We start from the raw sequence: 12,454 nt of genomic DNA on the forward strand, positions 1-12,454 counted from the left end.
TCACTGTGGGGGGCATTGATCTGGCCCCCCCATGCTCCTTCCCTTCCCCCCTCCCCTTCTAAGACACTGGATTTACCAGCTGGAGGCACCTCTCCATGCTTCCTGAGTGCTGTGCTGTGGCTGCGCACAGCACCGGCATGTATTGGCCAAATTATCGGCCCCCATTGGGCCAGTGTCCGATACAGCTGCTTTATATCAGTACCGATTCAATATCAGACCAGTGCATCGGAGCACTTCTAACCATTATCTTCATAGTTTTGTGTGGATAGAAGGGAGAATAAAGGCAGTGGCTCAGTAAGAGCCCAGACTGAGTGAAGATGTAACCTAAACATTTACACTTTCTTTTAATTACTCTTGTATTTTATATTTGAGGATAAATATATGATACTCAATTAACTGTACACTAGGTAATGCTTTGGCTACAAGGAAGAACAAAGGGTGTGTTGGTTGTATTTTTGTTCACAAGTAGTTTTCTGGTGTTTAGTGTGTGGATTCAGAACTAATTAGACTACCTTGCATATTCTTGGAGGAAAGCAAGAAAAGAGTAAAATCTGTTCCCTGACTACCTCCATGTAGTGTAACAAGTGTTCTTTAATCACAAATTAATGAATTACAAAATGTACTGCTATTAATGTGAAGGAATGTAATCCTTATGTGGTGCCAATTGAAATGTATGTTTAGATGTGGGTTTTTTTTTTTTTTTAAATGGCTGTTTTATATATATTTTGTGAAGTAGAGGGATCAGCATCTACATTATACATTAAATGTTCTGATTTTTGGGGGCTTATTTTGTTTGTGAAACCTCCTTCAGATGTAAATTGCCTTTGAGTACATAGTACCTTTGACATTTAATATGTTTTTGTTTGTCATGCTGTACAGTCTGTAACATTTTTATTTTTAGCTTCATATTTAAATCATGAAAATTGTATCATTAAAAGTTTAAAAATACTTGTTTTCCAGTGTTTTATGCACGTGCATATTAGTTTATTTCAGACATAGAAATCCAGTTTCTGGAATCTCATGGTAATTTCTTGAGTAATGAGAAGTAATTACTGTAACTAAAGCTGCATGAGCATTTTTATTTTTCCTATATCTTCTAGTAGCATATAACTTTTAGTGATCTCTACTGTTTGGGGCTTAACGTTTATATATTTGGTTTCTGATGATTTGTTTTGGGGCAGGATATTTGTACTGAAGAGGGGACTATTTCTCATTATCAAAATACACTTGAAATCTTTCTCTTGAATATCTGAATTGCAGAAAAATTTGGAAGCAGACCTATTTCCAGGGCATATTAAAACTGGCAAAAATGTTTTTATTGATTATTCTAGTAATATTTAGTTTTGAAGGGAGGATTGCACCCTGTATAGACATAATTGAGCTAGTTTCAGTGCTGATGATAGTAGGGTTGGAAAGCTGGTCATTTGATTACATATTATTTGACTGCAGTAAAAAATTGTCCAATGTTCCATGAGCAGCCAAAAACTGCTTCCAGTCTGAGGACTGCTTAAAAGTGTTAACACTGAACTGTACCCCTTCTGCTTGCTGGCAGGGGGAGAGAAACGACCAGTCTTTTTGAAGCAGTACTTCTCATCCTCCATGCTTCTATTCTGGTTGAAAAAAAAATCAGTTTACCCACTTAAAACAGACACCCCAGTTTTGGAGGGCTGATTTTTGGGAGAAGGGTGCATATGGTATACAAGTAAATATAGGAATGAAATTTTCTTGCTATTATAAGGGTCCTAATGTGCAGGTTAGTTAGCTTCATTAAACATGTCTCTCTTCCTGGATTAGTTGGTCAGCTCTGTGAAAAGAAATGCTCCTATTGTGTAATCTAAGTGTCTGCAAGAGATCTTCAGTTTGTGAGCTGGAATAGTATTCCTGTCTCTTCTGTATTAGTAGTGTATGATACTGAGGACACAAACCCTCCTCTAGACTTTCAGCGGGGCCTGAAGTCGCCAGGATATTTCAGCTGTATCCCTGTGCCTGTTCAGTTGTTCAGTCTCCTTTGATGCACCCACATGCAGAGGACCTTTTGCTAGCATTCTTCATGAGGGGGAAATTTCTAATTGCTTGACTTCACTAGGAGAAAAACACTTAAATATATAACCATTCTGATGAGGGAAAAACAGTTTGTAGTCTTCATGTCAGTTAGTAGGTTAAGGGAACCAATAGGCTTCTTTCAAAGAGTGTACCTTTATGTAAAAATTATGAATCACTTTGTTTTCACTAGGTTTTTACTCCTTGTTGGTAGCTAACAAGAAAAAACCTTTTTTTTAATATGAATGAATATATAGGGAGGATAAAGAAAGCACCAGGAAATGTGGGGCCCCTGCAAGATCCTCTGGGCAATCTGGTGGTTGCGCCAGAGGAGAAAGCAGACCTCTTTAACCAGTTCTTCACCTCTGTTTTCTTGTTCAGGGACCGAGACTTCCCCACTGTGATGCAAGACAGACTCAAGGGGAAAGCTTCCAGACCTTAGGTTGGGGAGGACCGGGTTAGAGAGCTTCTGGAGGGGCTGGACATGTTCAAGTCAGCGGGTCCAGATGCTCTCTACCCCAGGGAGTTCAGGGAGCTAGCAGGAGTTATTGCAGGGCCCTTGGCACAGCTTTGAGCGCTCATGGTACTTGGGCCAGGTGCCAGATGATTGGAAGATAGCCAATGTGGTCCCCATCTTTAAAAAAGGGAGGACCCGGGCAACTATATGCCAGTCAGTCTTACCTCAATCCTAGAGAAACTCTTTGAGAAGATCATCATGGAGCACATCTGCAATGCACCAGCCTCAGGGATGATGCTCAAGGGCAACCAACACGGTTTCATTAGGGGCAGGTCATGTCGGACCAACCGGATTGCCTTTTGTGATCAGGTCACAAAAGCATTGGATGCAGGTGTTGCCGTGGACATAGTCTTTCTAGACTTCAGCAAGACCTTTGACACCATCTCCCACCCCATCCTCATTAAAAAACTAGGCGACTGTGGCATTGATGCCTACACAGTCAGATTGCAGATTGGCTGAAGGGTCGTACTCAGAGGGTGGTGGTGGACGGGTCATATTCGACCTGGGGAGAAGTGGGTAGCAGAGTCCCCCAGGGTTCAGTCCTAGGGCATGTGTTGTTCAATTCCTTCATCAGCGATTTGGACGACAGGGTGAAAAGCACCCTGTTTAAATTTGCTGATGGTACCAAAATTTGGGGTGAGGTGAGCATGCTAGTAGGGAGGGAAAGATTGCAGCAAGACCTGGATAGGTTACAGGGGTGGGCTAACAAAAACAGGATGCGTTTCAACACTGACAAGTGCAGGGTGCTGCACTTAGGCAGTAGTAACCAGCAGCACACTTACAAGATGGGAAACTCCCTTCTTGAGAGCACGAAGATGGAAAGGGATCTTGGAGTCATTATTGACTCCAAGATGAACATGGGCAGACAGTGTGAGGTCACGGTTGGCAGGGCTACCGGACCTTGTCGTGCATCCACAGGTGCATCTCAAGCAGGGCCAAGGAGGTGATCTTCCCCCTCTGTACAACACTGGTCAGGCCACAGCTGTAGTACTGTGGCCAGTTCTGGGCGCCCCACTTCAGGAAGGATGTGGACAACAGTGAGAGGGTCCAGAGGAGGGCCACCCACAAAATCTGGGGACAACAGGGCAGACCCTACAATAAGAGACTGCGGGACTTGAACCTGTTCAGCCTTCACAAGAGAAGGCTGATGGGGGACCTGGTGACCATCTATAAACTCACTAGGGGGGACCAGAAGGGTTTGGGAGAGGCCTTGTTTTCCCTAGCACCCCCTGGCATGACAAGGAACAATGGACACCAATTATTAGAGAGTAGGTTTAGATTAGACATCCACAAGAACTACTTCACAGTTAGGGTGGCTAGGAGCTGGAACCAACTTCCTAGGGAAGTGGTGCTGGCTTCTACCCTGGGGATCTTTAAGAGGCTCGATGACTACCTGGCTGGACTCATTTGAGAACTGGACGCAGTACTCCAGCTGCAGCCTGACCAGTGTTGCATAGAGGGGAAGGATCAGCTCCTTGGTCCTGCTTGAGATGCACGACCATGGATACAAGACAAGGTGCAGTTGGCCTTTCTGACTACATCCCCACACTGCTGGCCCATCTTCATCTTGGCATCAGTGATGACTCCAAGATTCTTTTCTACCTCTGTACTGACAAGAAGCGAGTTCCCTGGCCTGTAGGTATGTTGCTGGTTCTTCCTCCCCAGGCGTATCACCTTGCACTTGTCAGTGTTGAATCCTATCCTGTTCTCATCCGTCCACCTCTGTAGCCTGTCTAGGTCCTATTGCAGCCTATTCCGCCCTTCTAGCATGCCCACATCCCCCCACATCTTAGTGTCATCAGCAAATTTGAACAGGGTGCTTTTTACCCCCTTGTCCAAGTCGCTGTTGAAGATGTTGAACAGTGTAGGCATGATGACCGAGCCCTGCAGAACCCCATTGCCCACATCCCTCCAGGCCAAAAATGACCCATCCACTACCACACTCTGGCTGCGGCCCTCCAGCCAGTTAGTGACCCATTTGACTGTGTAGGTGTCGACACCACGGTCCCCCAGTTTCTTAATGAAAATGGGGTGAGAGACAGTGTTGAAGGCCTTCCTAAAGTCCAGAAAGACTACGTCCACTGCTACCCCTGCATCTAAGGATTTTGTGACCTAGTCATATAGTCATATTAGGCCACCAGGTTGGTCTGACAGGACCTGCCTGCTGATGAATCTGTGTTGGTTGCCCCTAAGCATAACCTTCCCCGCGAGTCCCCTCGTGGACATGTGCCAGAATAATTCTCTCAAAAAGCTGCCCTAGGACTGAGGTAAGACTAACTGGCCTATAATTTCCTGGCTCCTCCTTCCTCCCTTTTTTTGAAGATGGGAGCCACACTGGCCCTCTTCCAGTCCTCTAGCACTGGACCAAAGCAACAGGAGTGCTTGTAAAGCCGTGCCAGGGGTCCCGCAATGACCTCAGCTAATTCCCTCAGCACTCTGGGGTGGAGATCGTCAGGACCAGCTGATTTAAATATGTCCAGTCCCTCCAGAAGTTTCCTGACTAGGTCCTCACTGATGCTTGGCCTAGGTGCGCCTCCCCTGGGGCCTGAGGGGGTCCCGCTAGTGGTGCTGACCTGGTCCCTGCTCAGGAAAATGGAGGCAAAGAAGTCGTTAAATATGTTAGCTTTGTCGTCTGGTGTAATGACCAAATTTCCTAGCGTGTCTTGCAGGGGCCTCACATTACCCAGTACCTTCTTTTTATCCCCTATGTATTAGATCAAGGACAAGAAGTCCTTTTTTAAAGTAGATATTCCCAGTTCCATCTCTGCCTTGGCCTTCCTTACAGCCCCTCCTGCATCCCCGAGCAACCGCAGTATAGTCCTCCCTGATGATGGCCCCTCCCGTCCATTGGATGTATGCCTCCCTTTTGGCAAGGAGACATTCTCAGATGCTTTTGGTGAGCCATGGGGGCTTTAGCGCCCTCCTGCCCCCTTTGATCCATGTAGGGATTACCTCCCTTTGGGCTTGGAGGATTGTCTCCTTAAGGAGCGACCACTCTCCTTGGACACCTGACTCCCCTTCTCTCTGGGACCTCCGTGCCTCCCCAACTGTTCTCCTTAGCTCATTGAAGTCTGGCCTCCTGAAATCAAGGGCTGCTGCCTTGCTGCAGGCCTTTGCCACCTTGCGCTGGATGGTGAATTTCAGCAGGCGATGATCGCTGTCGCCCAGGTGGTCGAGCACCTGCAGCCCCCTCACCAGGTCATCACCCGTGGCCAGCACCAGGTCCAACAAGGTGTCTTCCCCTGGGGGGGCTGTGCACCTCCTGGGTTAGATGGAGGTCCTGCATATTGGCTAGGAATCTACGTGAGCGGTCAGATACTTATGAATGCCAAACCTGCATTTTAAATACACTTTATACCCTTACAGGAGCTCCTCATGAGCTCTGCACTTGCTACCGCCGTGCTCCTGCCATCGCCAAGAGAGCTGTCCCCATCTCTCTCCCCCCACCGCTGCTGGAGGCACTGCGTTCATGAACGCAGACTGCATTCATGAATACAGTGCCTTATTCATGGATTTTGCCATTCGCAGCAGATACAAAAACATATCCCCCACAGATGGCAAGGATCACATGTATTTCCTTGCATAAATCACTGCCTGAATAAAATACCCACCTCTTTTGAAAGGCAAGGTGAAGGGAAAAAAAATCTTTTTTTGAAAATACTAGTATGATTTTTTTTTTTTTTTTTTATGATGAAAATGCAGGAAGCTGTGTGTGGGGACAGGGATGGAGAGCAAAATCCTGTGGCATCTATTAACCCCCTAAGCACTAGACAGGCCAAACACTGCCAGCTCTGCTCAGCCCCTCTTCTCTTCTCCATCTAAGCTCAGTGGGCATCCAGCAACACCTGACAGGTCAGCTGATGCCTAGTCTTACTAGAGCCAAATTACATGTCTCTTTTTGAGCCTTGTGAGTTTGCATCTGACTTAGTAGGTGCTACTGGCCACTCACTCTACTTGTAAAGAGCAGGGTAGTTCAGCTCCAGCACAATTGGGCCCCCTGCTCTTCATGTTTCCTTATTTAAGACACCCCCTCCCCAATTTTTAGGAGCTAATTTTTGGGAAAATTGTGTGTGTGTGTGTTAAGTAAATATGGTAATGAATAATCAGTTAGCTTGTTTTTAAAGTCACAAGTGATTTTCTTTAGTATCTAAAATAATAAAATCTGACCAGGTAAAATTTAGGAATTTTCATAAACAGTGTAGGTTGTCTCTTATGGGAACTTGAAGTTAACAGGCAATTTTTAAGTTGAAGGGTAAAAGGTGCAGTTGTCTTGAAGTACAATTGTTCAGTAAAATGTATGCTTGATGTTTAGATGAAGGAAATTTGGATAACAATATTTGAAAAATAGAGACTTGCATCTAGCAAGAAGTTGCTTACTTATATCCCAGGTCAGTGGAATTAAGAAAGTAATATCAATGAATAATGGAAGACACAGCAACTTTAATTACACCGAGTACTTGTAAAATAGAAAATGTAGGTTTCAATGCTAAGTGTATAGGCTTAACTGTCTATTTAAACATGCAGTTCATATCTTAGTGTCGTTAATACCATGATCTGTGTCACGAAAGTTGTGACAGGTTCCATGTCTTGATTTCTCAGTAAGCACATAATAATTACAAGGGTTTTAAAAAGGATTGAGGAACTGGGTTAGACTAGACACAGTCTCTATCATAAACCGTAATTACAAAGTTAAGATTCCTGAAGTTTCAATATTATTTTTGACAGACTACATTTTTTCACAAAATTAACCTGGATTTCACATGCCTTCTTGACAACGCACATACACAGCAAAATAAGGAGTGTTTGGTAGTTCTTCATAAATAATTACTTGTGTTAGTTACTCTGCTCTTGAGAAGCAATACTTTTTGTAGCTATTTTATCCAGACTAGCCAGTAACTAGTCTAGATAATCTTTCAGTTTTGGGGTTTTCTTTTCTTTTATTTATTTTTTTATTTGTTGCATATTAGTGCAGAATGGGAAGTTTCCACAGCAGTTGTAGATCTATTTGTAGGAATGGCCTCTCATCATGGAATTCAGGTGACTCTTTAGTCAGTCCTTGGGCTAGTCTCACTTTGCTGCATTGCAGTTTTATAGATGCAATGAGCTACAGTACCATACATCTTGAACTGCTAGTAGCTTTCCTCCTTTCAGAGGAGAAAGTATAGCATGCCTACAGTATATTTCAGTATTGCACCTTTTTTTTCAAATAAAAGGTTTGGATCTATTTGGAGACAGTAGCAGGGTATTTTTTGAACCACCGCTATTAGTCTGCTCCCAATCAGAACATTTGACATTAGAGGTTGGCAGCCTGTGGTTCCTGATGGATTTGGCCTATCAAGAGCTTGGAGCAATCTGTGGAAAGTCTGACCATAGTGTGCAGCTGTGCAGAGCTGCCTGTCCCTTCTGCAGTACTGTCCTTCACAGCCCTTTGCTGCTTTTTTGTGCCTGTGCTTACCTTGCTGGAGTGGGTCTGGGTATTAGCAGCGAGGGAAGAATAGGCAGCTTGAGTTCTCCAGGGAGAAAAGATTTTTTTTTTCTGCCTGCAACAGGGATCTGGGTTGCAAGCTCCTGCCTCTGGAAAGTTTTTTAGGTCCAGGAAAATGTAATTGATTTCCCCCTCCCCCCCCGCACTGAAAGTTCAGCAATTTCTGAGTGTGCTTTATTGCCTGCTGCTGAAGCCTTGTATTGGATTTGTGGCAAACTATAATTTAGTCAAAATTTACAGTAAAGCCATATATCAGAAAGCATATTATATTTATTAGAGGTACACCAGTGTATCAGTTGCATATTGCATTGGCACTGATGAAAAGAAAATTAACATTATAATTTTTTTTGGATGGTGTAGCTGATAATGTCACTGATAAATGCCACGTGCATGCATGGAGCTGCACACGTGCATGTGGCTAGGGATGCAGCCCGGAAACTTGGAGAGCAGTGTCCTGCAGGTAGGTCTTTGTAGGGGGGAAGAGGCATGGGGGGGCAGATTGAGGGCCCCATGGTGAGGGAGGGAATGGGGCAGGTGCTGCCCAGCTGGAGCAGTCAGTGAGACCGCCAGGAGTAGGAAAGAGTCATGGAAGGGAGGGGGAGGCTCCCCGTTGCTATGTGCCCCCCCCAGATTTGTGCGCAGAGCGGAGGTGGGCTGCCCATCTGGGCCAGGGGCAGCACCAGCCTCTTCCCAGTGAGGGAGATAGGCTGGAGTTGGGCTTGAAGCAGGCAGGAATGGGATGGTCTCAGCTGCGTGGTGTGAGCGAAGGCAGTGGCGCTGCTGCGGGGGGGGCTACAGGAGGGCTAAGGCAAATTTTGTGGTAGGTATAGCACACCACCCCCCACCCTCCCAAACCCCATCAGCACCACCCCTGCTTAGGGCACTCCACTCTGCTGCCTTTCCCTCTGGAGCCCTGCACCAGCCATTATGTCCCCGGCCTGCCCTGTAGCGCAGGTCTCCTGAGCAAAAGGCAGCAGGGTGCCCTGAGCAGCAGCGGTGCTGGGGGGGCGGGGAGGGCTATAGCCACCCCAAAATTTGCCCCCCATAGCCACCCTTCCCAGCACCACCACCACCACTATTTGCCTGCCTGCTCCAAGCCTGGCCCCAGCCCAGCCCCCCCACCAGGAAGAGGCTGGCACCATCCCTGGCTCTGAGCCCAAAGTGGGCAGCCTGCCTCTACCCCGTGCACAAATCTGGGAGGGCACATGTCGCCCATGCCTCCCTAGGGGTATGTGCAGCAGCAGGGAGCACTCCGTCCCCGTCTGCCTGCGGCTCTCCCTGCCCCGGAGTCCCATTTACCACCCTGGCTGGGTAGACCCCCTCCACACTCCACTCCCTCTTTCATCATGGGGGCCTGCCCCTCATGCCTCTTCCCTCCCCCACACCCCTTCCTCTCCACAGACTTATGTATGGGGCACTTCTCTCCAAGTTGGTGGGCTGCATTCCTGTATGTAGGCTTTTGGACTGGTATCAGTCAATATGGCTGGTTAATAATTGGCAGTTGGTATTGGCCAAGAAAATCTTTATTAGTACACCCCCAAAATTTATCGGTTAACTTTATTGGCTACCCGGCCAAAAAAAGCTGATCGCTAATAATATTAATTTTCCTTTTATCGATGCTGATCTGATATTACACTGATATATTGCTGCACCTCTATAATTAACTCCAGAATACCTGGGGTCAGCTTTTTGCACCTTGTTAAGGATCTTATCTAGTTCCCCTGAGTGCCTCCTTGAAATAGCTGGGGGCCTAGTCAATTCAGTGGTGGTTTAGAAGCCTGGAAATAGCTTTCTTCTAATCAGCTTCATTACATACGCAGTTACAAAGAGAAGAGTTATGGTATAGCAGTATACCAGTATGGTATAACCCTTTTAAACTCAAAACGCCCTTCAGAAAATGCCAGCGTTTAGCTTTGATTTGTTTGTGACAATGGAAAAAATAAGAATAAATCTAACTGGGATTCCTTAGTGGCAAAGAACTTAGGAAGGCTATAGCATGTCAGAATGTTTTGTGAATTCCTGTTTGATATCTCTGGGTTGATCTTGTTTGCACACCTAACTGCTAATATTGCACAGGACTTCTCTGGTTGAAAATAGCTGTTACAAGGTAGAGAGTAGGGTCTGAGCAAAAGTTGGGACCAGTGTTATTTGCTTGAGTCAGTTATTCTTTTGTATGGTATGCATATATGTGGTGTACAGTTTGGTTTAAATTGAAATGTAGTTCACCAAAAAGGCAGCAAAACTGCTAATAGTTATAGGCATGGGGTTATTTCATCTTTGTATGACTTAATACCAGTCTTATTTTGTTCTGTTTTTCAAATATTATACTGTATAATCTTTTTCCTAAACAAGCTCTGATTAGGATTTTGCAAACCAATTTTGGTTAGCTGAAGATCTTCTAAAAGAAATTTTCAAAGCTCTTATGAACATTTTAAAAAAGCTAATTTGATTACATTAACAGAGTGATTACCTGTACTTTACAAAGTTGATTTGTTGATTGTAAAATAGAGCAGAGTTGTTTACTGGTGTTCAGAGAGAAAATGCATACTTGATCTTTTTGCCTCTTCGTAACGTATCGTTCCGTTTGATTACTGAGGCAGTGATATATTAAAGGATTTTCCCACTCTGATATTGTTGTTCCATGTGCTGTGTGCTATATTAAATAATTCCTTGTCACTGGTTTAAGTCTGTTTTTATTAAGTCTGCAGAGTTGTACATCTTTGGAAATGAGTCCAAATTTTCTGATAATGTAGAACTTGCCTTAGAATTATTATACTAGATTGGAAAATGGCATTTAAAATAAAATAAAATATATATAATATATAATGAGGGGTTGATATTCAGCAATGGCCTCTATACTGAATGAGTTTTTCCTCTACAAGGAAAACATCTTTCATAATAATTATGATTTGTTAATTTTGTTTTTTATATACCATAGGATATGTTTTGGAGTTGCAGACAGAGTATCTTTGATGAAATGAAGAAGAAATTTTCACAGGTAGACAGCTGAAGCCACCTTTTTAAAGTGATAACCAAGATACTTAGTAACAGCATGGTACCCTTGTTTTTGTTTACTTGTTAATATAAGCATGAATTCCTTAAATTCTTTCTGCATGTTTTTGAATTTCAAAAAATATTCTCTACATGCAGTTCTAACAACAGAAGCTTTGAAATATTCAGCTTCCAGTGTTACAATTATGAATTGTTCCTTACAAGCATTTAGCCTTGTGGGAGTTTTTAGTTCTTTTTTTACTGCAAAGAATTAAAAGCATGGCTATGATACTCTGGAACCATATCATTAATGAATGATTAAAATTTAAAAGCATGGTGTTTTATATGCTGACTTAATCATGCAGGGTCTTACATCTGTCAGAATCATTTGGAAATGTATGGCCCTAAATACTGACTTTGCAATGGACTTATCAACAAGCCAGAAGTGTATGCTTAGGTTGCTGGGTGGAGGAAGTGAACAGCCTTCAACAGTCTGCATAAGTACTTGTCTTGAATAAATTACCAAGTGCTTTTCTATATGGTCAGAACATCAGTTTGGGATCAGTAAATAGCATGCTGAGATTGTGTCTCTCCATTAGACTTTTGCTTAATCTCTTTATTAGAACAAGTTGAAAGTGCAAGCACTCAATGTTAGCCTTGGCTGAATCAATTTGCTGTTCTAGCCCTGTAATAAACCTGTTCAGTCTAGTAGCTTACATATACCAATGAGAGATGGCTTGACAGCTGCCCAGCTGGCAAACCTGTAGTTCACCAACTGGAAGTCCCCTTCACCTGTGCCACTAATGTTTCTTCCTGGTAACTCTCCACCCCTGGCTACCTCCAGTGCCTCTGGCTTGAGTACTGTGCTAACAAACCAATTGTGCTTTGTTAACTTGCAACTCCTGAAGTGAATTACTAGTCCACAGGCAAAGATAGTGGGACAGAAGATGATTTGTGAGTGGAAGTACAGCCAGGTAGGCCTTTCTGAGAGAGTTATTTTGTTGGGCATAAAAAGGGGACTTGGGACTGGTGGCCTATACAGTAGAAGGACTAGCTTTGCAGCTGACACTTCCTGGGAACATGATCAGTTTTAGGTGTATTGCAGCACTACCTCAAAATGGACTGAAATGGAATCCATTTGGCTTATCTTTTTTAGGTATAACTATTAATACCATAAATTGTTTCTTGCCGCCTTCTTTTCCTAGAAGTGGGAGTTAATTGGATTACATTACATGCTTCCTGCTTTATTCCAGGGAATTAGGTAACAGAGCAGAGCCAGATATAAGTCCAGCCTATAGCCAAGGAGCAGGGACATCAGAAGGGGAGGTTGGGTTGCTTTGTGAACATCTGCCACAAGACCCAGCAAGTCAAAAAAAAAAAAAAAAAAAAAGAGGCACTGCTTGAATAGTGTGACAGCCAAG

At 44.1% G+C, this 12,454-nt stretch overlaps 1 protein-coding gene across 6 annotated transcripts in view; it reads left to right on the top strand.

Moving 5' to 3' along the window:
- The window catches only part of USP47 (ubiquitin specific peptidase 47), a 106,175-nt gene that overhangs the window by 23,224 nt on the left and 70,497 nt on the right, over nucleotides 1-12,454 (top strand). For 3 of the 6 annotated variants that reach the window (XM_019551595.1, XM_019551597.1, XM_019551600.1), the window contains exon 2: nucleotides 10,981-11,040. The exons of 2 other annotated variants lie outside the window; for them this stretch is intronic. In XM_019551595.1, the coding sequence (XP_019407140.1) occupies nucleotides 10,981-11,040 (60 nt within the window). Of the gene's footprint in view, nucleotides 1-10,980; nucleotides 11,041-11,965; nucleotides 12,008-12,454 lie in introns of those variants that run through there. One more of the 6 variants, XM_019551598.1, reaches the window with a different exon arrangement.

This window comes from Crocodylus porosus, unplaced genomic scaffold (assembly GCF_001723895.1).
Source record: "Crocodylus porosus isolate Cpor-Errol unplaced genomic scaffold, CroPor_comp1, whole genome shotgun sequence".
NCBI classification, from domain to species: Eukaryota; Metazoa; Chordata; order Crocodylia; family Crocodylidae; genus Crocodylus; species Crocodylus porosus.